We start from the raw sequence: 24,720 nt of genomic DNA, 5'->3' as shown, positions 1-24,720 counted from the left end.
CACAGGATCTCTCTCACTTTGTTAGCTGAGAAGCAAGGGGAGATATGTGTCAAATGCTTGTTAACTATTTTAGATTACCTTGCTAGGCCCCAAACATGGGACAAATCTTTATTTCCTGTGTCAGCCTAACCTGAAGGCCATCGGTGACAGCTCATATTTGTGTAAATTTTTTAAATTGCTAACAAAGAATTAAGGGAGACTGATATGCATTTCAAACTTATTAGTTTTCATCAGTCAGCCCTTAAAACTTCCGGCAACTCTTGCTGCCCTCTGCTGGCCAATGTTGAAATTCACAACAAATCGGAACCATTTCTCAACAGCGAAGGAACAAGTAGCCCCAATCGTATATCACCAAGGATTGCAGTGCCTAATATTTTAAATTTAAAGAAGAAGAAGAAGAAGGTATTTATTGCATTCTGTTACCCCCACAGTCACTGCAGGGAAAAATATTCTGCAAAGAGATCGTCTTTTTTCCCAAAAAGGCCTCGGGCTTGCCGATATTCCAACGGAACGTCTGTGGATTCTTTCTTAATATCCTTATCAAACATCTTTGGGGGTGGGGAGAGAAGGAGGGAGGGACGGAGAGAAGGGAAAAAAATTGATTTATTTTCCACGTTGACTTGCTCTTTACGGCTCAGGTTTTTTTTTGTTGTTGTTTTTCTCCCACGATCAATACCAGCTTGGCCGTGTTTGACATTTTTCCCAGAGTGCATTTGAGAAAAAGCAGCACCAACTGGCTGCCGTTGTAGCCACGGAGGAATGACCAAAAAAAAAAAATTATCAAGAGAAACCAACATGGATTTCCTAATTTGCTTTTAAGGGTTTGCTACTTGACGAGGTTATCGCCAAGAGTTCTGCAAAGCCAGCGCTGGATTGGATCCAGATTAGGTTACGAGCATGGAACTCTTCCAATATGGTTGGTCGACGGTTGTTAAGTGAGTTTTGCTCCATTTTACGACCTTCCTCGCTACGGTTGCTAAGGGAATCCCTTCAGTTATCAAGATGGCCACAGACCTGTTAAGTGAATCTTAACAAGTCACCGTTTGAGGCTGACTTGCGACTGTTTTTTCATACTTATGACCATTGCAGCATCCCCGTGGACACGGGATCAACATTCGGATGCTTGCCAACTGACTCACATTTATGACGGTCGCAGTGCCCCGGGGTCCTGTGATCCCCTTTTACGACCTTCTGATAAGCAAAATCATATGGGGGGGGGGGAGAAAGCCAGATTCAATGAACAGCCGTGTTACTAATTTAACAACGGCAGCGATTCACTTAACAACCGTCGTAAAATGGGGCAAAACTCCCTTTGCAATGGTCTTCCTTAATTTGGGGCTCAATGATGGTTGTTAAGTTGGGGGCTACCTGTGTTGCTGGAATGCGACGCCTAACCCCTTCCCACCCAAAAGCCAGCTGTCATTCAAGACCACTTCGATGGTCACAGGTTTCCCACGTTTTCCCAAGAGTAACGTAAAGAAGCCATTATCAGCTGCTTGTAGGCCACCAGCCTTCCTTTCTTTACCTGGACTTCAGAGGCTCAGACTCCCAACTCCCAGAATTCCCCAGCCAGCCCTGTTAAAAACTCTAGGATGCCGAGTCAAATATCTGAACAGGGACTCAGCGTGCAAGGTCTTTTCTGGGGACTGAGGGCAGGCTAACTCACTGCCCACAGCCTGGAGTTCAATCCTGACCAGCTCGGGGTTGAATCAGCCTTCCGAGGTCAGTAAAAGGAGGACCCAGATTGTTGGGGGCAAAATGCCGACTCTGCGCTGTGAAGCAGCATGTAAGTCCAAGTGCTATTGTTATTGTTATTATTGTTATTATTGTTATTTTCTTTTTTTCTTTTTCTTTCTTCTTTCTTTCTTTCTTTCTTTCTTTCTTTCTTTCTTTCTTTCTTTCTTTCTTTTTCTTTCTTCCTTCCTTCCTTCCTTCCTTCCTTCCTTCCTTCCTTCTTTCTTTCTTTCTTCCTTTTTCTTCCTTTCTTTTCCTTTCCTTCCTTCTTTCCCCTCCCCTCCAGCACAATGGCTAGAATGCAGCATTGCAGGCTAACTCACTTCCCACAGCCTGGAGTTCGATCCTGACCGGCTCAGGGTTGACTCAGCCTTCCGAGGTCGGTAAAAGGAGGACCCGGATTGTTGGGGGGGGGGCAAAAGGCTGAGTCTAAACCGCTTAAGAGAGGGCTGTAAAGCCCCGTGCAGCGGTATAACAGGCTAAGCGTTATTGCTATTCAGATGGACCACGCATATGTGGGCAAGCCCCACCTCAAAGGCCATCAATTCTAGAAACTCGCAACTTCAGCTCCCATGAGTTCTCCAGCCAGCACGGCTACTGCTGGTAATGACAGCCTGTTGGGCCACTCAATGGGAGAGGGCTCCAAAGGGGAGAGGGCTTGTCCTCATGCTTTAAAAAGTAAAGGTAAAGGTTCCCCCGCACATGCGTGCTAGTCGTTTACGACTCTAGGGGCCGGTGCTCATCTCCGTTTCAAAGCCGAAGAGCCAGCGCTTGTCCGAGGACGTCTCCGTGGTCATGTGGCCAGCATGACTAGACGCCAAAGGCGCACGGAACGCTGTTACCTTCCCACCGGAGTGGTCCCTATTTTTCTACTTGCATTTTTACGTGCTTTCGAACTGCTAGGTTGGCAGAAGCTGGGACGCGTAACAGGTGCTCACTCTGTTACGCGGCACTCGGGATTCGACCTGCCAAACTGCCGACCATCTGATCGACAAGCTCAGCGTCCTAACCCACTGAGCCACATGCTCTACAGGGACATAATTACCTCAAAGGCTGTCAGTTCTAGGATCTCGGACAAATCCTGTTCCACCCCAGAGAGAGGCAGGTTAATTTCAGCAGCAGCCTTGGCAACGTCAGGGTGATAATGGTTCTGCAGCGTCTAGAGAACAGAAAAAGAAACGGGGGGGGGGGGGGGCGTGCATGAATATAATCAGCCTTGACAAATAGCTATCATTCCATCCGAGTCACCAAGATACCCTTCTCCATGCTCTCACCATCCTTAACGTTAGGAATGCAGGCGCTGTACACCAGGGACCCCCCCCTATTTATTGGTGTGCTGGGCACCCACCCGTGCGCAGCTTGACTTGTTTGCGTGGCGGGCTGGCGCGTCATCACCCACGTGTGCAGCTCAACGTGTGCTAGTTGAGCGGAATGCACCCGGGTGCCGGCCCGCTGCTTGCCCAACCCAGTTCTCCCTCTCAAAACCCCACCCCCCCACCCCGTCGGGCTGCCGAATCACAAAGCCTGGGCATCGTTGCTGTGCACCAAACACCAAATTTCTTGACCAGAGACAAGACTCTGTGGAAAGCACACACCATGAAAAGCTTCAAAATCCTTCTCCCAATTGTGGGACATTACTGTACTGTGTACACTCAGTACTGGAGTGTGAAGCCACCGACCCAACTCTCTTCGTCTTGGGGGGTGGGTGGGTTATAAAGCCCATAAATAGAAATAAAGACGGCAGATCAAGTGACTGTGGGGGTCCTTGGTGCTCTCCGAACTTGATTGTTTTCTTGCAGGCATTTCATAACCCAACTAGGGAACATCATCAGTGCTAGCAGGGAGTAGGTTTTGCAGAGTGAAGGAGGAGGGGAAGAGAGAGGAGGAGGACTGTGGGGTCCTTAGTGCTCTCTGAGCTTGATGGTTTTCTTGAAGACCTTTCATGACCCAACTAGGTAACATCATCAGTGCTAGAAGGGAATGGGGTTTACGGAGTGGAAGAGGAAGAGGAGAAGGACTGTGGGGTCCTTTGAGCTTGGTGGTTTTCTTGCAGACCTTTCATGACCCAACTAGGTAACATCATCAGTGCTAGAAGGGAATGGGGTTTACAGAGTGGAGGAGGAAGAGGAGAAGGACTGTGGGGTCCTTGGCGCTCTCTGAGCTTGGTGGTTTTCTTGCAGACCTTTCATGACCCAACTAGGCAACAACATCAGTGCAAGGAGGAGTAGGGTTTTTCTGCTTAAATACTAGTGGTTGGTGAGTGTTCTTGGTGGATCAAGTGACTGTTAAAGGCACATTGTGCTGGTGCAGATGTTGGTCACTCAATCTGTCTCTCTCCCCCCCCCCCCCGGATTTATGAAGTCAGAATTCCACTAAGCCCTTAAGTTCCTCTTAGATGAAAAACCTACTTTTATTTCCCACAAGGAGCTCTCCAGAGCCCTGCTTTCCGAGGGGTCTTTTTCCTCCATCTTGTAAGGATCCTCCGGCATCTCTAAAGATGATTAAAAAAAAACCAGAATAAGCCACCAAGGACAGCTTTGTAGCTGTGGGGTTGCTAAGGACTTCTGCTTGCCTTCCACCATCCCAAGAGGCGGCAGATGTTTCTCCTCAAATCCCGATTTCCCAGGAAACCCTCTTGCTGAGCCCATATTGTGGGCAACGGTTGGGATAGAAAGGCATCCCTAAGATCTTTGCGGGGGTTGCCTTGTGTGGCGAGCAAGCAAATCTGGGGCGAAGCCAGCCGGACATTCTCCAGTGTCTTCACCAGATCTTTGTAGGCCAGACATGTCAAACACAAGGCCCGGGGGCCGGATCCGGCCCGCGAAGTGGTTTCATGCGGCCCGCGAAGCCATCCTGGAAACAGTGAGGGAACGGCCCCCACTGCCTTGGCCCTGGCCCAGAGACCCTCCTCCTGCCACAGACCCTCAGATCTGTCCCACTCCTGCCCAGGCCCCCCCATGGGCACCCTTGATGCGAACGATGTAGAGCTGGCCACGCCCAGCCAGTAGGCCATACGCACTCTAGCCACGCCCACCCAGTAGGCCACGCCCACCCTGGCCATACCCACCTGGCCCCCTGAGGGCAACCGCAATGCTGATGCGGCCCTCCATGAAATTGAGTTTGACACCCTTGTTGTAGGAGATACAATCCAGGCTGTGGGTACAAACATGCAGGTTTCACCCTTCCTTCCCTTCTCAAAGTGAGTCAACCTCAACTGACTGAGTGAAAACACAGCCCCCCGTTTTGAGCTGCGTCGTTCTGACCTGCAGGGCCGTTGGGCCTGTGGATGAGCACCAGGCAGGATGGATGCCGCCTCAAGAGGTTACAGATGAAAGGGATGACAATCAGCAGACCATCAGGGGGGGCGGTGAGCGCCAGGCGGGAGAGGCGCTTGGCGAAGGCTGCCACCAGATACGCTGGCAAGTGCCTGTGGGAGGCGAGAGAAGAGGCCACGGAAAGAGAACATCGGGAGCTGAGCGTTGACCTGTGCAGCCCTCGGCACTCTTGCTTTGTGGCTTTCTTGCAGACATTTCATTAGCAAACAAGGCGATGCCATCCGTGAGAGAAGACTTGGCAGAGAGGGAAGGAAATGAGGGAGGAGGGAAGGAAAGAGGGAGGGAGGGAGGGAAGGAGAGAGGAAGGAAAGAGAAGATCAAAATCAAACTTTGGCCAGACGGCTTTCAGATAATCCAATATCCTTCTCTGACAGCTTTATAAAGAGGAGGAGGAGGTGGAGGAGGAGAACTGTAGGGTCCTTGGTGCTCTCTGAGCTGGGTGGTTTTCTTGCAGACGTTTCATGACCCAACTAGGCAACATCATCAGTGCTAGAAGGGAGTGTGATTTGCAGAATGGGAGAAGGAAGAGGAGGAGGTGAAGGAGGAGTGAGAGGAGGAAAAGGGGGGGAGGAGGAGGAGGAGGACTGTGGGGTCCTTGGTGCTCTTCTTGCAGACGTTTCGTGACCCAACTAGGCAACATCATCAGTGCTAAAGGGAGTGGGGTGTGCAGAGAGGAGAAGGGGAAGAAGGGGGAGGAGGAGGAGGAGAACTGTGGGGTCCTGGGTGCTCTCTGAGCTGGGTGGTTTTCTTGCAGACGTTTCGTGACCCAACTAGGCAACATCATCAGTGCTAGAAGGGAGTGGGGTTTACGGAGGGAGCAGGAGGAGGAGGAGGAGAATTATGGCATCCTTGGTGCTCTCTGAGCTTGTTTTTTTTTCTTGCAGAAGTTGCATGACCCAACTAGAGAACATCCCCAGTGCAAGAATGGAGGGAGATAAGCAGAGAGGAGGAGGAGGAGGAGGAGGTGGAGGAGGAGGACTGTGGGGTTCTTGGTGCTCTCTGAGCTTGGTGGTTTTCTTGCAGACGTTTCATGACCCAACTAAGGGAACATCATCAGTGCTAGAAGGGAATGGAATTTATGGAGGGAGGGAGGGAGGGGAGGGGAGGGAGGGAGGGAGGAAGGGAGGGAGGGAGGAAGGAAGGACTGTGGGGTCCTTGGTGCCCTCTGAGCTGGGTGGTTTTCTTGCAGACGTTTCGTGACCCAACTAGGCAACATCATCAGTGCTAGAAGGGAGTGGGTTTTGCTCTGTTTATACCCCGATGCAATTCCCCAATCAAGGAACTACCAACACAAACAAACAAGCTAACAGCAAACGACCTCCTAATCTCAAGGAACCAGCAAGAGCATTCCCACCAAACCCCACTCCTTTCTAGCACTGATGATGTTACCTAGTTGGGTCGTGAAACGTCTGCAAGAAAACCACCAAGCAGCCCTCAAACAGAAGAGAGAAGGGCACTAAGATAAAGCTACTCTTTCCCCCTAACCCACACAAGTCCACGATGCTAGCATAAAGTTCCTTAAAAACCACCTTCCTGTTTAGAAGAGGTCAGTCCTGAATGAATAAATGCACTACAGTTCAGGGGTCTCCAACTGTGGCAACTTTTAAGACTTGCAACTTTAAGACTTGTGGACTTCAACTCCCAGAATTCCTTAGCCAGGGCTGGCTGAGGAATTCTGGGAGTTGAAGTCCACAAGTCTTAACGTTGCCACAGTTGAGGACCCCTGCTATAGTTAGTCCTCGTTTAGCGACTGCCTTGTTTGGGGACTGTCTAGACCGGAGTTACAGCGGTAACGAAAAATTAAATTTATGGCCAACCCTTGCACTGATGACATTTGCAGGGCTGCAAAGGAAAACGGAAGTCAGATCGTAAGCACAGCCGTAGTTTGACTTAGCTTCATTTAACAGCCAAAGGGCCTGTTTCAAATGCGGTCGCTAACCAAGGACAAAAATGAAGAATGCTGGCCTCGTTGATTCTTTGGGTTTTTTTTTCCCCCTCAAGAGTTGGGTTGGAGATGCATACAAGGAAACAAACTCTACCTGTCAGAATCCATTTATATCACATTCATAAATGTATGTTTAAAACATTATTTTCCCCCCCCCTGGATTCTGCCATCTCCCGAGGAAGGAGAAGCGGATGTGGATTCAGCCTGCCTTAGGTTATTTCAAAGACCAAGGGAAACCTTTTGAACTGGGGGAACAAAGGGGAGGGTTAGGGAAGGAGGCATCTGGCCTGTGTCTCCATTTGAATCTGTAAAGGAAGAAGGCCATAACCATAAAGATTCAAAGTTCCTTTTTCCCCACAAAAGGGATGACATGAAGTAAAATGATGAGGGGCTGACCAAATGGGGTTGAGGGAAGGGGGTTGAACCGGGAACCCTTTATAAAGTTTCAATTTGTAAAACAATACTAAGTCCTGTCTTGTATTTCCACAACCAAGCATGTCCTAGTAAAAATTCCTTTTGGACTAGAACTGACTCCAAGAGTTTTTGTTTTCCTAAGACGTGGATTGGGGTGGGTCCTGACACTACCCCTAAGTTATTATGGGATACTGATGGGAAATACAATACAAAGCAGGTCTTGGGGAAGCATCGGACTTGGACTTACGAAGAAGACAAGAACGAATCCAACAAACGAAAGAAGCGTGCGCGGCATTTTACGTGGAAGATGGAGGGGTCCAGGAGACTGTACAGTTTTGTGTAGAAGTCTGGATACTCCCTACCAAAAAAATAAAAATAAAATCCCAACAACAGATTGACTTAAAAAGAATGTTGTTTTCCAACATTCCCCAAAGAGCAGGGTTCTTCAAATGTGGCCCTTTTATGACTTGTGGACTTCAACTCCCAGAATTCCTCGGCCAGCGTGCCTTTTATGACTTGTGGACTTCAACTCCCAGGATTCCTCAGCCAGCATCCCTGGCTGAGGATTTCTGGGAGTTGGAAGTCCGCAATTCATAAAAGGGCCACGTTTGAAGACCCCTGCACTAGAGGCTTCCCAACTTTCAGAACAGAAGCTCAAAAGAGGCCAAGTTTACAAACTCTCAAACCTCCTTACAACTTTGTTAAGATAGTAAAAGAGAAGGTGGCTAGCAGGCTCGATCAGGGTTTGAGCTTCTTTCTCAGGCTGCAGGGCCCATTAACTATTTAAATAACCAAGCCACGATCAAGAGGCAAGCTCTCACGATAAAATATTGGCTTCATTCGAGTCTAGAAATTAAAAAACCAAAAAAAAACCAACTCTGCCTGGATCACAGCTCCTAACTAGTTTTGCAAAGTAGCCCTGGAGAACCTGACCCAGGTTCCCCCCCCCCCCGTTTCTGATAAGATGCTTTCCAGATGTGTGAATTTACAAAGGCCATGCTGGCTAGAAATCAGTCCCCAAACATCTGGAAGACGCCTGGCCAGACAAAGCTGGTTTAAAAAAGAACTGTAATGTGTTGAGTAGGTGAACTAAGACCTTGGGCTGAAGAATAGGGAATTTTTTTCTAGGACTTTGCTAAGGCACTTACAGATTATGTTGGAGAATCAAAACAAACAGTCCGTTTAAGGCCAGAAGGCTGATGGCTCCACCTGAAAGAGATGCGTCAAGCAGGGTCAAGAAGGACAGAGCTAGAAGGGACCCTGGAGGTCCTCTAGTCTAACACCCAGGAAACCTGCCAAGTAAAAAGAGAGCTAGTGCTATTGATCGGGAGAGCCAGCAGAAGCACCCATGACATTCCGAGCCACCAGATGTGAAGCCAGATGCCGACGGATTGGAACCAACCCTTTCTCGAGAGCCGGGGGGGGTGGGGGTGGGTCTTCTTCTGCTGCTCCATCATTTCTTCCTTAAACTCCCAAGGTCAACCCTACGTCCTGGGCACCATCACTCACCCACATCGTAAGCCACGGTCAAGAAATCCATCAAGAGGGTGGGCTCATTCAGGTGGGGCAAGATGGAGTCATGTAGGATGAGCAAGACTTTTTTGTAGAGGTTTCTAGGTAGCTACACAGGGAGAGAGAGAGAGAGAGAGAGAGAGAGAGAGAGAGAGAGAAAAGGTGGACCATGTTAGGTAAGGGGGATGGATGGGACAATCAACTGCCTTTCTTTCAAACGTGGTCTGACGGAAAGGCTGAATAATGCTGGGACCTTCCTTCCCTTCCCCCTATTTTCCTTTCTTCCTCTCTCTCCCTCCCTCCTTCTTTTCTTCCTTCCTCTCTCCCTCCCTCCCTTCTCCTACTCCCTACTCCTCCCTCCCTTCTTTCCTTCCCTTCCCTTGTTTTCCTTCCTCTTTCCTTCCCTCTCGTTCCCGTTTTCCTTCCTTCCCTTCCTTCCTTCCTTCCTTCCTTCCTTCCTTCCTTCCTTCCTTCCTTCCTTCCTTCCTTCCCTCTCTTCCCTCCATTAAGAAACATTCTAATCTCTCCTGATGAAGGTGCAGTTGGGGCCAGACTTAGATGGGTGAAATTATTATTCAAGTGTGACGTTAACCCCGCAATCAACCTTGGAGGTCCTCAACGCCCCCACCTTGTATTTCAGGAATCCAAGCCACATCCTCTCAAAGGCCTGTCTGTGCTCCTGAAAAGAAAAGAAAAAAGTTATGGAGAAAGAAGTGAAGCAGCCTTCAGAAGGAGCCATCCTGTAGGCTTAAATGGGAAAGTCAAGCGTGTCCATCAAAATACCTCCAAGTTCTTGAGATGTTTCAGAAGGCTATCACGCCATTCCTGCTTTGTTCAAAAATCTCTTTTTTCCTCCTACTTTCCTATCAGCTTGGTTCACACATCAGGCCCAGCAATTGAATTCACACAGCCTGGTAATATGCTGGTCTTTTATTTTCTGGACCACCCATCACCCCTTCCCCAGAAATGCAACAAGCCCACCTTCAAGATTTGCCTTAAGCAAGGTCAACAAAAGAGCAACAGTGAATAATTTCGCTCAAACAAAAGATCTACCTTTAATTTGGACACTTTCCACTCCTCCTGATTAGCTGTCAAGAGAGAAAGAGAGACCTAATTTTTTTTTAACAAAAACTGCTGGGAAAATCAAGGCAACTCTTTGGAATATTTTCTCCCAAAGTTTAGGAATAATTTAGGCTTTAATAATTTAGATAATTTGGACCCGATGGGATTGCTTAAACCATGAATAAGCTGAATCCACTCTTGGCACATCTGCCAAGATCACAAACAGATGCAAGAAACCAGGACGTTTCACTTACCATGTTCCACCAGAAATTTTTTTATCTCGCTTTGCTCACTCGGCATGACGATGGACGAAAGGAGAATGAAGGCATTATTTTGATAAATCTGAAAAGGTTCCTGTGGGAAGGAAAAACAAGGCAATAAAACTGCAGACGCTTTAAATGCTTTGAGGCAAGAACCAAATATAACGCAGGGTGCTTCTTCTCTCTCCCCCAGCCGCTAAAAGCAAACAAAATATTCCTCATGATGCAATTCTGTCCTATTCTGAAAATTATTCTTTTTATCTTGCCATTTCTGCAAGGAGCTCAGGGGAGTAAAAACTTGTCCCGTCACCACCTCCTCCTATTATAACTTTCTTTTTTCTGTTCCTTTTATTTTAAAACAGTTAAAGAATGGCTGAGCGCCAAAGAATTGAGGCCTTCGAACTCTGGTGCTGGAGAAGACTCCTGCAAGTCCCTTGGACTGCAAGGCGATCAAACCGGTCAGTCCTAGAGGAGATCAACCCTGACTGCTCTTTAGAAGGCCAGATCCTGAAGCTGAAACTCAAATCCTTTGGCCACCTAATGAGGAGGAAGGACTCACTGGAGAAGAGCCTAATGCTGGGAAAGGTTGAGGGCAAGAGAAGAAGGGGACGACAGAGAATGAGGTGGCTGGATGGAGTCACTGAAGCAGTAGGCGTGAACCTAAACGGACTCCAGAAGATGGTAGAGGACAGGAAGGCCTGGAGGAACGTTGTCCATGGGGTCGCGATGGGTCGGACACAACTTCACAGCTAACAACTATTCTATTCTATTCTATTCTATTCTATTCTATTCTATTCTATTCTATTCTATTCTATTCTATTCTATTCTATTCTATTCTATTCTATTCTATGGTGCTGGAGAAGACTCCTGCGAGTTCCTTGGACTGCAAGGCGATCAAACCGGTCAGTCCTAGAGGAGATCAACCCTGACTGCTCTTTAGAAGGCCAGATCCTGAAGTGGAAACTCAAAAAGACTTTGGCCACCTAATGAGAAGGAAGGACTCAGTGGAGAAGAGCCTAATGCTGGGAAAGGTTGAGGGCAATAGAAGAAGTGGACGACAGAGAATGAGGTGGCTGGATGGAGTCACTGAAGCAGGAGTCGGGAGCCTAAACAGACTGCAGAAGATGGTAGAGGACAGGAAGGCCTGGAGGAACGTTGTCCATGGGGTCGCGATGGGTCGGACACGACTTCGCAACTAACAACAACCAAGAATGAAGTAAGTAACTATATAAAAAAGGCACAGAACTCCTCTTGAACTGCCAAAAGAGGAGGAGGTGTTGTTGTTTTCGTAACAATGGAGAAAGAGAAGGAACAGGATTTTTTTATATAACAATAGAGAAGCAGGAAGAAAAGAAAGTGAAGGAGATGTTTTCATAATAATAGAGAACGAGAAGGATATTTTTCTCATAAGAATGGAAGAGGAGGAGAAGGTTTCATAATAATGGAGAAAGGTATTTTTTAATAATAATGGAGGAAGAGGATTTTGTGGTCCTTGGTGCTCGCTGACCTTGGTTGTTTTCCTACAGATGTTTCATTACCCAACTAGGTAACGTCATCAGTATTAGAAGGGAGTTGGGTTTGCGGTGAGGAGGCGGACTAATAGGAGAAAGGTTTTATAATAATGGAGAAGTATAATAATGAAGAGGAGGAGGAGGATTGTGTGGTCCTTGGTGTCCTCTGAGCTTGGTGGTTTTCTTGCAGACCTTTCATGACCCAGCTAGGTAACGTCATCAGTGCTAGAAGGGAATGTGGGGTTCATGGAGAAGGACTGTGGGTTCTTGGTATTCTCTGAGCTTGGTGGTTTTCTTGCAGACATTTCATTACCCAACCAGGGAACATCATCAGTGCTTGAAGGAAGTAGGGTTTGCAGAGAGGAGGGGGGGAGGAAGAGGAGGAGGAGGAGGACAGTGGGGTCCTTGTTGCTCTCTGAGCTTGGTTGTTTTCTTGCAGACGTTTCAAGACCCAACTAGGTCACATCATCCGTGCTAGACAGGAATGGAGTTTATGGAGAGGAAGAGGTGGGTCAGATGGCAACAGAGGTTTCGTTTTAAGTAGGCATATTCTACATGCCTTCAACCATGGTGTTCCTGCCAAGGAAATCCTAGGAGACAGCACAGAACTGGCTGCAGTGGCATTGACCCCCCAAGAGGTGCCCAATCTGACCCTCAAGAAAGAAACACATGAAGCAGAGTTCCGCTCTCAGCAAGGACGTCAAGGTACCTGTTTGGCCTTCGTCATCACGTTGCCCAGGTTTTCGGCCACCGCCTTCATCACAAAGAACCGGACATCGTCCTGTTCCATGTATTCCTGGAAACGCGAGATTAGGAGGGAGGAATTCTGATCCGTCTGGATTAGACCCTCCACCACCACCTGAAAGGGAACAGAGAGAATTGAGATCGCATTTGCATTAGCCTCAGACCTTTCCTGGCAGATTTAAATTCTCTCTCCTAGAGGTGGGACCTCGCCCCCCGCCCCCCCCCAAAAAAAACGTTTGGGGGAAGTATAAACAAAGAATTTGGGGACAGTTCATCCCGTTAGGATCCTCAAAATCTGCTCAAATTTTCTCTGAATGGGGGGAGAGAGACAGGGCAGAGGACAAGAAATGGAACCAAACGCTGCATCAAGAAAAGTATGCCAGGCAGCCCTCGAATACTACTACTACTACTACTAATAATAATAATAATAATAATAACAATTAATAATAATAATAATAATAATAATAATAATAATAATAATAATAACAATAACAATAATAATAAAAACAACAACAACTGGAGCACCACTTGAACACCATCATCGGCATTGACAAATTCGCCATTAGTCAATTGCAAAAGGCGGCCTTACTAGGAACTGCTTCCATCCTGCGACGAGATCTTTAACACCATCCGACATCCACATCTGCCTATCCCAGGTCCTGGTAAGGACACGATAGGTAGACAAAAATGCCAAATCCAGTCTGAACATCTGGCTGACTGTACGATGATCAACAACAACAACAATAATAATAATGAAAAAAAAGTCTGGATAGTGGACGTGGCAGTGCCAGGAGACAGCAGAACAGACGAGAAAGAACTGGAGAAGATAACAAAATACAAAGACCTACAAATAGAAATAGAACGACTGTGGCAAAGGCAAGCAAGGGTGGTACCAATATAATAGGAGCCCTGGGTGCAATCCCAAAACAACTGGAGCACCACTTGAACACCATCATCGGCATTGACAAATTCACCATTAGTCAATTGCAAAAGGCGGCCTTACTAGGAACTGCTTCCATCCTGCGACAAGATCTGTAATACCATCAAACATCCACATCTGCCTATCCCAAGTCCTTGGTAAGGACTTGATAGGTAGACAAAAATAGAGTTGGAAGGGACCTTGGAGGCCTTCTAGTCCAACCCCCTGCTCAGGCAGGAAACCCTATACCATTTCAGACAAATAGCTGTCCAGTCTCTTGTTAAAAACCTCCAGTATTGGAGCATTCACAGCTTCTGGAGGCAGGTTGTTCCACTGGTTAATTGTTCTAACTCTCAGGAAATTTCTCCTTAACTCCAGGTTGCTTCTCTCTTTGTTTAGTTTCCATCCATTGCTTCTTACAACCACAACTGAGTCCAAAATTTCTGTTAAGTGAATTTTACCCCACTTTTCTTGCCGCAGTTGTTAAGTGAATCGCCGCAGTTGCTAAAATTAGTAACACGGTTGTTAAATGAAGCTGGTTTCCCATTGACCTTGCTGCTCAGGAGGTCGCAAAAGGGGAAATCAGATGATCCCATCATAAATACGAGTCATAAATATGAGTTGCCAAGCATCTGAATTTTGATCACTGGACCACGGGGATGCCACAACCGTCGCAAGTGTGAAAAAATGGTCACAAGTCACATTTTTCAGTGCCGTCGCAACTTTGAACGGTCCCTAAACGAACTGTTGTGAAGTTGAGGACGGCCTGTATTAATTTTGTGTCGTCGCACGTTCGAATTCGGACAACAGGATGTTTCAGGTAAATGCAAAACGACCGTCTCAGAATTCAGACAACTTACTTGTAAAAGTTCCCGGGGGAAATTAAAACTCCATTCGTTCTTGACCAAAGGGTGTTTGGCTTCCAATTCAACAAATTTCATCAAGGTACAAAGAGCAGTTTCCTTCCGCCAAAACAAACAGGTAAGAAAGCAGAAGAGCAAAAGAGATATTGAATATTAAATCCATTTATTCCCCCACCCACCCAAATATTCTTCCAAGAATCTTGCAGCCTTTTTAACACTTTGGGGGCTAAAAAAGCTGGGAGGCGCTAAGCCACTGCTTCATTGTGGTTTACAGAATAAGCGTCAATTAGCTAAATGCGGAGAAGATGCTAAACAGGAATCGATCAGGACCCAGTGCACTAAGTTCAGTGTTTTTCAAACTTGGCTACTTTAAGAGGGCTGGGGAATTCTGGGAGTTGAATTTCCACCCTTCTTCAAGTGGCCAAGTTTGAAAAACACTCGTTTAATGCAATGTGGGAATTAGTTCATTGATTTAAGATTGATTTGGGACAAACACACACACACACACACACACACACACACACACACACACACACACAATGGTGAGATTACAGCAAAAGCCAAAATAATTTTTTTGCTCTGTTGACTTTCTACAGTTGTGCTTTTCAGGGGCAGAGAACCCTTTCAATACAGAGTTGGACAGAGTAAAGTAAAATAAATATTTGCTAGGGAAGAAATAGTGCAGCTTATGCCGAACTGCACCATACCCCAGAATTTCTGGCGTTTGGTGCTAAAAAATTAGAATGTTTTTCATTTGAGGTTATAACTTCTTCACTTCATTTTGCTCCTTTGGTTTCTGCAAGGCAGATGAAGATTTACAAAATGTTCCTCCAGATGAAAAGCATGACTTCCCTGCAGGTAGAAAGCTAGCATGTCCATTGGGGAACAACAACAAAAAAAAATAGGTCGTTTTCCCTGACATGCTGGCTTTCCACTTTGGGGAAATCTTGAGAGAAAGAAGCCTAGACCTTTTTTTTTAAGCATGTTCCTAAAGTGGAAAGGGCAAACAGAAATGATTTGTTTACAAATCCTTTTTTTTTTACTTTTGCTAGACTATTTTCTGCAAATAAATTCATCAAATGAAAAGCTGCCAATCACTCTGGCAAACTCACTTTGACCTGGAAAGCTTCATGCCCCATCAGTTCCCCCAGGCAAGCGGTACAGCTGTTGTAGCGATGTCTCATCCACATTTTATATTTCTCTTCTGCGCTGTAATTTCCTGAAACAAAAAAAGGCATGGATCGGAGAAAAATGAACAGAAGCTGCCTATGCCGATCGTTGTGAGGTCATCGGCTAAGCATATATACTCAGTATAAACCCAGCCATGAATGTTGCCCCAGAAAATTGCAATCAAAATTATTTTAATGAGTAAGATTCAGGAAAGCTCTTGTACCAACACCTTTAAAAAGAAAGATCCAGCTGCTTTAATGAACCCAGAGGGCTGTGCTCCCCTGAAGTCCAAAGCAACTTCTGCCAAATCAGGTTTCAAGCACGCAGAGCTTTAAAAACTACATCAAAATGTCTACCGTAAGAAAACTCCAGGAAGAAAAAAATGACCCAGCTGCTTTAATGAACCCAGAAGGGCTGAGCATACATGAGATCCAAAGCACTCCTGTCAAATAAGATTTGAAGCATGCAGAGCCTTAAAAAACTATTCAAAAAAGGAATGTTGCTCAAAAAAAAAACCCCTCAAGAAAAAATGATTCAGCTGCTTTAAAGAACCCAGAAGGGCTGAGCATACCTGAGGTCCAAAGTACTCCTGTCAAATAAGATTTGAAGCATCCACAGCCTTAAAAACTATCCCAAAAAGGAATGTTGCAAAAAAAAACCCACAACCCTCCAGGAAGAATGATCCAGCTGCTTTAATGAACCCAGAGGGACTGTGCTCCCAAGGTCCAAAGCAACTTCTGCCAAATCAGGTTTCAAACATACGCAGCCTTAAAAACTATCCCAAACAGGAATGCTACAAGAAAACTTCAGGAAAAAAACTCCATTGAAAGCAGCTGCATCTTCCTGATGAATCAGAGAAGATGCTCAGCCACAGGCACTCTGCCCACGCTCAGAAACGGTCCAGAGTTCCCTACCCTTAGTTAAATCTGTGGCTCTGCTGTCCTGTCCTGTTTACCACACCCACTGTTACTTTCCCCCAAGGCCATCCTCCTCCTACCTTGGACAGAGTCTTCCTCAGGGGGAAGTTTGCCAACAAAGAGCTCCCCCCGTGTGAGTAAAGCTCCGAAGAGGCGGCTGCATGTCCGGATGGCACACACGATTATCTCCTTGTCCTTGGCCTGTGAGTAGGAGAAACCAGGATTTGGGGAAAGGAAGAGAGGGAGCAAACCACACAATTAAGACAGCTACATGAAACCCTTTGGAAACAAGAGGGTTGCTGTTGAAAGCAGCTGCATCATCCTGATGAGCAAGAAAGGAGGCTTGGCTGCAGCCACTCGGCGCATGCTCAGGAGCAGCGTGCAATTTCCACACACGCACAGAGCCCTTCCAAGAGGCTGAGGCTGTTGCATTAAATACACACACACACACACACACACACACACATAGCCCTTCCAAGAGGCCGAGGCCGCTGCATTAAACACACACACACACACACACACAGCCCTTCCAAGAGGCCGAGACTGTTGCATTAAACACACACACACACACACACAGCCCTTCCAAGAGGCAGAGGCCGCTGCATTAAACACACACACACACACACACACACACACACACACACACACACAGCCCTTCCAAGAGGACGAGGCTAAACACACACACACAGCCCTTCCAAGAGGCCGAGGCTGTTGCATTAAACACACACACACACACACAGCTCTTCCAAGAGGCCGAGGCTGTTGCATTAAACACACACACACACACACACACACAGCCCTTCCAAGAGGCCGAGGCTGTTGCATTAAACACACACACACACAGCCCTTCCAAGAGGCCGAGACTGTTGCATTAAACACACACACACACACACACAGCCCTTCCAAGAGGCAGAGGCCGCTGCATTAAACACACACACACACACACAGCCCTTCCAAGAGGACGAGGCTAAACACACACACACAGCCCTTCCAAGAGGACGAGGCTGTTGCATTAAACACACACACACACACACACAGCCCTTCCAAGAGGCCGAGGCTGTTGCATTAAACACACACACACACACACAGCCCTTCCAAGAGGCCGAGACTGTTGCATTAAACACACACACACACACACAGCCCTTCCAAGAGGCAGAGGCCGCTGCATTAAACACACACACACACACACAGCCCTTCCAAGAGGACGAGGCTGTTGCATTAAACACACACACACACACACACACACATAGCCCTTCCAAGAGGCCGAGGCCGCTGCATTAAACGCACACACAAACACACACACACAGAGCCCTTCCAAGAGGCCGAGGCTGTTGCATTAAACACACACACACACAGAGCCCTTCCAAGAGGCCGAGGCTGTTGCATTAAACACACACACACACATAGCCCTTCCAAGAGGCCGAGGCTGTTGCATTAAACACACACACACACATAGCCCTTCCAAGAGGCCGAGTGTTGCATTAAACACACACACACACACACACACAGCCCTTCCAAGAGGCCGAGGCTGTTGCATTAAACACACACACACACACACACACAGCCCTTCCAAGAGGCCGAGACTGTTGCATTAAACACACACACACACACACAGCCCTTCCAAGAGGCCGAGGCTGTTGCATTACACACACACACACACACACACACACACAAACACACACACACAAACACACAGAGCCCTCCCCGAGGGGCCGAGACCATGGCGCCCCCCGCCGCGCTGCTTTGCGCCCACCTGCAAAAGCTCCAGGATCTCGAAGAGGCGGTTGGCGCAGAGGCGGCTGCCCAGCGTCTCTTCCAAGCAGGCGGCCAGCCGGGCTTCGGCTTCTCGGAGCTCAGCCTCCGCCATGGCCCAGCTCGGACTCCCGCCGCGGGCTGCCCACGTGCGCGGAAGGAAGGAAGGAAGGAAGGCCGGCCAGGCGCCGCGTTGCAAGCCGGCGCTCCGCCTCGGGGCGAGTGCCTTGCCCGCCTCTTGCGGGGTGGGGAAAAGCCCCGAGCGGAGGCGTGGGAATGCGGCAGGAGCAGAAGAGCTGGAAGGGACCTTGGGAGGTCTTCTAGTCCAGCCCGCTTGCTCAAGCAGGAGAACCAGTTTGAGACCTTCCGCCGGGACCTGAAGACCTGGTTGCTCCAACAAGCGGGGCCTGGACCGACTAGGATTTGTAATTAGGCTTTTGAATTGGGTTACGTCGTCTTGTAATTTTATTTATTTCTTTATTAATGGGACTTATATCCCCCCCCCCTATCTCCCGAGGGACTCGGGGCGGCTAGCAACAACAAAAATTAAAAGGTCTCTGTACAGTAAATTTAAAATTTAAAAAAAATTTTGCATTTATTGTTTCATTCTTTTTTAATTTTTTTACTCTTTATGGTTTTTTTTTAAAAATTGTTATTGTTGTGAGCCGCCCTGAGTCCTCAGGGAGAAGGGCGGCATATAAATTTAATCAAATGAAATGAAATGAAATGGAGACAAGCGACTGTCTAGTCCAGGGGTAGGCAACCTCGGCTCTTTTAGGACTCATGGACTTCAACTCCCAGAATTCCTGAGTCAGCTCTGCTGACTCAGGAATTCTGGGAGTTGAAGTCCACGAGTCCTAAAAGAGCCGAGGTTGCCTACCCCTGGTCTAGTCTCTTCTTAAAAACCTCCAGTGATGGAGCGCCCGCGATTTCTGGAGGCAAGGAGTTCCACTGGTTCATTGTCCTCACTGTTAGGAAGTTTCTCCTTAATTCCAGGTTGCTTCTCTCCTTGGTCAGCTTCCAACCATTGTTTCTCATCCTTCCCTCTGGTGCTTTGGTGAATAACATGACCCCCTCTTCTTTGTGGCAGCCCCACAAATACTGGAGCACTGCTATCATGTCACCCCTATTTCTTCTTTTCTCTAGACTAGCCAAAGCCAAGTCCTGCCGCCGTTCTTCATATGTTTTGGTCACCAGGCCTTGGATCACCTTAGTAGCTCTTCTTTGCACTTTTTCCCTAGAGTCTCAACATCCTTTTTGTAACGTGGGGACCAAAACTGGATGCGGTGTTCCAGGTGTGGCTTTACATCTGGGAAGTGCTGGGTTGGCAATCTAGCAAAGAGAGTACTTCTAAAGAAGCATCGCTTATTTCTCCCCCTGGTCTCCCCCACCCCACCCCCACAATACCATATATATTATTAAAACTTTTTAAGAACAATAATAAGAACGAATACAAATCAAACTGGAACAGAGACAGCGAAACGTGTATTTTTTAATTTTCTTCTCTTTAAACATCCTTCAAAGCTGACGGGGGAAATCTGGGAATATCCAGTTGGGAGCGCTTAGTTGTTTGTTTTTTTAAACTGTGCAAAGCTAGCAAAGTTTCAACACAGTTGGAAAAATTTTAGATCGGGTGGACGATCGGGTGGCGAGGACAGACCTGTTTTGATTGGCATTGCTGATTTAAAAAAAAAAAAACTTTCAAAACTTAAGGCTGCATCTCCCTAAATGTCAGTGCGGAAGGCCTGAGGAGACAAAACACACATTAGGTAACCACAATTACAAGAATGTTATAAAAATGTACACTTTTATTACACTTTCAGGTAAGATACAACACAAATCCTTCCAATCCTACAGTCAAGTACAAATTATTTTTATGTTCATAAAGGTATTTACAAGTCGGTTTGCCAAGGGAAGAAAGTAAGGAACAGGAGGGGGGGTATCAGAAATGTGGAACCATCTAAATTGGATATTTTTCCCGCGGAAATCAGACACGGCTTCTTGACATACTCACAACCAGGAGAGTGGCATTAAAATTGGTGATGTTATTTTATGCATACAGAGTTCATTTACAGCCCTGTTCTTTTAACTTCAGCGACTTTAAGCAGGGTGGACTTCGACTCCCAGAATTCCCCAGCCACCTGGCTGGGAAATTCTGGAAGTTGAAGCCCACCCCTCTTAAAAAAGTTGCTGAGGTTAAGGAACAGGGATGTATAGCCTACAGCCTTGTGCACACATAATAGTTTAGCATCCTTGGGAGCAAAATCAGTTTGACTTGTAGATTTGCACGGGAAGTGGGAAGGAGAGTGACAAGATACTTTAATGTGGGGACCTTAATTTGCCAAGATCCCCATCTTGTAGGTTACTCAGGGCCAAAAGGCTCCCGGAAAAAAAACAAAATCTTGATTTTCAAATGAACTCCTCTATCACTCCCTAACCCAGGGGTCGGCAACCTTGGCTCTTTTATGACTCGTGGACTTAAACTCCCAGAATTCCTGAGTCAGCAGAGAATTCTGGGAGTTGAAGTGCACGAGTCATAAAAGAGCCAAGGTTGCCCACCCCTGCCCTAACCGCTCCTTCTCAGAGACTAGCTGATAAAATACAAGTCTATTGTAGGAAATAGGTTTTTGTGGGAAGAGAACTTCAACAACGTCTAGCTTCTTTCACGTAGAAAGTTATATATATATATATATATATATATATATATATATATATATATATATATATATATATATATATATATATATATATATATATATATATATATATATATATATATATATATATATATAATTTTAAAAACAAAAAACAACCCAGAGGCTCCAAATAGAAAGGATATGGCACTAGAAGAGCAAAAAAGCAGTAACAATGAGTAAGAAATTGTGCCTGTTCACAAGAGCAGAGATGCCGAAGTTTTGGGGCCACCAGTTGACCTCAAATTGGGAACATCTGGAGGTAGGACAGCTTGGCATAAGTGCCACTTTGCCACCATTTTAGCTACAATAAATCGGAGGAGGAGGAGGAGGAGGAGGAGGAGGAGGAGGAAGAAGAAGAAGAAGAAGAAGAAGAAGAAGAAGAAGAAGAAGAAGAAGAAGAAGAAGAAGAAGAAGAAGAAGAAGAAGAAGAAGAAGAAGAAGAAGAAGAAGAAGAAGAAGAAGAAGAAGAAGTTGTTTCAAACAACTGAAGGTCTAAAATTTTGGTGCTGATTTTCTCTCTTAACAAAAAAGAAAAAAAACAATAATTTACCCGAATGTCTCTCCTCTACCCCTCTGCAACGGAAATATAGCTGAACGAGACTAGCCAAAACCAACGCTGGAAAGTTTTTTTCCCCAAGTTAAATTTCCTTCAGCACGGAAGCCCCACCGAAACCCAGAAAAAAGAACATCGGATGCGCAATGGAACACATTTTTTTTTCCTTTTCACCAATGGAAAAAAAAAGAAGGGGCTGAGAATGGTGGACTACAATCAAATAGACAGTTACTCTCACATAATATTAATACCTTAAAGGGGGAAAATAAAAGCCCAACCAACCAACCAACCACGTCTCTAGTACATTTAATATCTGAAACCGTGAAAAAGGGAAGCAGAAGCTCTCTACAAAAGGAAGAGAGGAAAAAAAAACGCACGCACACACACACACGCACGCACAAACACAAAGACCCAGTGAGCAAAACAGTAAGCAAAACGCCTCCCCCCCCACCCACACACGCACACACAAACCAACCTGTCACAATTTAATGTTTGTTCGTTTTTTTAAAAAAAAAAGGCTCACCCCCTGAAAATGGAAACTTTACTATGGTGCATAATTACAGATACTTACAAAATCTTCACATTTTCTTGGCTCAACGGAGTGAAAGGGGGGGGAGCTTCGGACAAACCTTCCTGTGCTCCCCCCTCCCCCCTCGGACAAGGCCAGCCTGGACATTGTCCCGGCTTTGCACCCTACGAGGCTAAAAAAAAAAAAAAAAAAATTTCCCTTCCGGACAGGGACGAGGACACGAAGAGGTGTTGCCGCCGACACCGGAGAAGCAACTTTGTGGTTTCCATCAAGAGGGGCAGTGAGAGTTGGCGAGCGGTCGGGCTAACGGAGAGTTCGACGGAACGGCGTTTCCTCGGGAGTCGGGTTCGAAGCCACGCAATCTCTCCGGGAAGCGGGAGGCGTCTAGGAGGAGAGCAGGGAAAACGGCCCTTCCCGGCGCAGACGAGGAGCGGAGGTTTTTCGCGGGAGAGAAGCCCCGGCCTGCCATTGGCGGGGATGGGAGACCACCTGGAGAGCTCAGCTGGGCTTGCTCGGAGCCTTTAATCGGACGGGTGCTCTCATCTGCACTTTCGCTTGCTGGCTCTGCCCGTCGGACGGGGCGGGGGCCTGGGCAGGCACGACCGAGGCTTGGATCTGGGGGGAGGCCGTGGTGACCACTTGCTGTTGGAGGAGTTTCTGGGGGACGACCTGAGCCGTGGCAGTGGTGGCCGGGATGACCTGCACTTGGTGTTGTCCCGCTGTGGTCTGGGACAAGGTGACCGTTTGGGGCTGAGCCTGAACCTGGTGGGGGGAGAGCAAAGAGAAGTGAGGGAAGGCAGGTGGATGCTGACTAACAAGCTAAGAGAGAGAGAGAGAGACATTTGCGGTGTGTTTCGGTTGCAGCAAGGCCGCTGTGGCGTACAGTTGACTCAGCCTTCCATCCTTCCGAGGTAGGTAAAATGAGGACCCAGATTGTTGGGGGCAATAAGCTGACTTTGTAATAATGCCGCTTGGGGGGGGGGGGGCTGAAAGCCCTAATAAGCAGGCATATACATAGAATGAAGGCTATTGCTAAGCACATTTGATTTGTGCTTCTTAGATTGTAAGCCGCCCTGAGTCTTCGGAGAAGGGCGGGATATAAATGGGATTAAAATAAAAATAAAATAAAAAGTTGTGCATTCTTGAGGAAGAGAGGCTTGATTTTCATGAATGGCAGAGCTGGAAGGGACCTTGGAGGTCTTCTAGTCCAACCCCCTGCTTAAGCAGGAGACCTTATAACACCCCAGACAGGTAGTTGTTCAGCCTCTTCTTGAAAACCTCCAGTTGTTGGAGCACCCACAACTTCCGAAGGCAGTGGTGAATTGTTCTCACTGTCAGGACATTTCTCCTTGGTTCTAGGTTGGATCTGCTAGGCCTTTCACACACACAAAAAATAAATCCCAGCGGACTGGCCTTTTGTCTCCTCTTTTTGCAAACCTCAAGCCCCCCTCTCTCTACCTTCTCTGATTTTCATTAGGTGTTGAAGATGGCTTGGCAAAGGACAGCCCACCAGTCATCCTGCAGGCCTACCAGCACCACGGACAGCGTTTCGCCTGGATGGTCAACTAGGAGTTGCTTCAAAGCAACCTCTGGAGGACTACAAGATTCCCACCCACGGTGGATCAGATGAAAATAAAGATTTGCCTGGAGCAGCTGGTCCCAAGCGGGCCAATTTGAACACCTTTCTGACAAGTTGAGACCACACAACTACACTAAGCTTCGAGACCCAGCTGCCTTCCGGGGGGAAGCCACTTCCAGGTGGGCATCCCTGGAAGTGCCAACAGGTTCAAGAAAACACTTACCTGTTGGGAAACCGAAACCATCTGCTGGATATTAGCCACCGTTGCTTGTTGGGAGACCACCTGTGGGATCTTGGCAACCTTTAAGAGCAAGATATTGAGTGGGTGGGGGTTGGGTTGGAGGGTGCACAATTCAACAAGGTGCAGCAGGTTGTCTTCCATCAAGTCAAGTCAAGTCAAGCCAAGCCAAGGTTTATTACAGTCAAAGACTAGACACCTTTATGTGCAGACCTGGCCTGTGGGTTCTTACAGGTAGTCCCCGACTTATGACTGGTCGTTTAGTGACCGTTCAAAGTTAAAGCGGATCCCGAAAAAGGGACTTATGACCCAGATTTGAAGTTCTAACGGTCGCCCTCCCTCCCCAAAAAAGAGCCACATTTTGGGCGCTTAGCAACTGGCCCATCTTTATGGCGGTTGGCAGAGTCCTGCAATCACCCGACCTCAATTATGACTTTCATTTGGTAGGTGGTATTTAATTCTGGTTTCCAATTTTTTTAAATAAATAAATAAATAAATAAATAAATCCTACGTGGCAAATTAATGGGGTTGGCAAAACGACGGCAGCATTCACTTTGCAACTGCCGCAAGGGGAAAAAAAAAGTCCTAAAAATTGGGCATTTTCACACGATGACCGGCTTGGCGACCCTCAGAACTTGTAACAGCCGTAATTGAAAGCTGAATTACGGTCGAGTCGAAGACTGCCTGGACACGCTTGTGGGGTGGGGTAAGGGGGGGGACGGAAACGTTGAGGAAGCAGAGGCGAGTCCCAGCAGCCGATTTCCAGGGATTGCTGCTCGCTTCCCAAGGAATGAAATGAAATGGAGGGGGAGAGAGGGAGGGGGGGAGGTTTCATTACCTGTATTTGGGTCTGGACCTGCTGCGTGCCCCCCGTCTTCTGGGGCTGAGAAATCGACGTTGGTAGGAACTGAGCTTTGATGGCTGGCTGGGCGGCGTAGACTTTCTGCTGTTGGGATGCTGGTGGCTGGGTCTGGACGGTGACCTGCT

At 47.2% G+C, this 24,720-nt stretch overlaps 2 protein-coding genes across 6 annotated transcripts in view; both read right to left on the bottom strand.

Annotated features, from left to right (window-relative positions):
• Positions 1–390: 390 nt before the first annotated feature.
• NOC4L (nucleolar complex associated 4 homolog) lies at positions 391–19,497 on the bottom strand. Of its 5 annotated transcripts, XR_014027920.1 has the most exons (16): positions 18,140–19,497; positions 16,467–16,587; positions 15,412–15,518; positions 14,297–14,398; positions 12,483–12,632; positions 10,257–10,356; positions 9,994–10,028; positions 9,569–9,619; positions 8,938–9,049; positions 8,577–8,637; positions 7,676–7,786; positions 4,998–5,206; positions 4,802–4,887; positions 4,143–4,225; positions 2,780–2,893; positions 391–548 (listed from the first exon to the last, which is right to left on the bottom strand). XR_014027920.1 is itself a non-coding variant. In XM_081339139.1 (15 exons), the coding sequence occupies exons 1-15, from the start codon at positions 18,251–18,253 to the stop codon at positions 432–434; spliced, it is 1,587 nt and encodes a 528-aa protein (XP_081195265.1). In that variant the 5' UTR covers positions 18,254–19,488; the 3' UTR covers positions 391–431. The 5 variants fall into 5 exon arrangements, 2 of the variants coding, with proteins under 2 accessions (XP_081195265.1, XP_081195266.1); XM_081339139.1 differs by lacking the exon at positions 4,802–4,887 and having other exon boundaries at positions 18,140–19,488; XM_081339140.1 differs by lacking the exon at positions 4,802–4,887 and having other exon boundaries at positions 4,998–5,161; positions 18,140–18,906.
• A 117-nt stretch (positions 19,498–19,614) lies between these two features.
• EP400 (E1A binding protein p400) overlaps positions 19,615–24,720 on the bottom strand; it is an 80,489-nt gene continuing 75,383 nt past the window's right edge. The window contains exons 53-56 of the mRNA XM_081339109.1: positions 24,572–24,720; positions 23,719–23,796; positions 21,959–22,678; positions 19,615–19,883 (exon numbers count right to left, since the gene is read on the bottom strand). The exon at positions 24,572–24,720 is cut by the window's right edge and continues 10 nt beyond it. Of these exons, the coding sequence (XP_081195235.1) occupies positions 22,415–22,678; positions 23,719–23,796; positions 24,572–24,720 (491 nt within the window). The 3' untranslated portion in view covers positions 19,615–19,883; positions 21,959–22,414. The remainder of the gene's footprint in view (positions 19,884–21,958; positions 22,679–23,718; positions 23,797–24,571) is intronic.

The sequence above is a fragment of the Vipera berus genome, assembly GCF_964194415.1.
Source record: "Vipera berus genome assembly, chromosome: 14".
Taxonomy (NCBI): domain Eukaryota; kingdom Metazoa; phylum Chordata; class Lepidosauria; order Squamata; family Viperidae; genus Vipera; species Vipera berus.
This window is presented reverse-complemented; position numbering and strand designations above follow the sequence as displayed.

What these genes read in the sequence shown, in the direction of transcription:
- NOC4L (XM_081339139.1), bottom strand. Translation starts at nt 18,253, where the DNA reads ATGGCGGAGGCTGAGCTCCGAGAAGCCGAAGCCCGGCTGGCCGCCTGC. An exon ending in TGATGACGAAGGCCAAACAG is followed by an intron (nt 10,357 to 12,482) that starts GTACCTTGACGT and finishes TCCTTCCCACAG; the next exon opens with GAACCTTTTCAGATTTATCA. An exon ending in AAAATTTCTGGTGGAACATG is followed by an intron (nt 10,029 to 10,256) that starts GTAAGTGAAACG and finishes CTCTCTTGACAG; the next exon opens with CTAATCAGGAGGAGTGGAAA.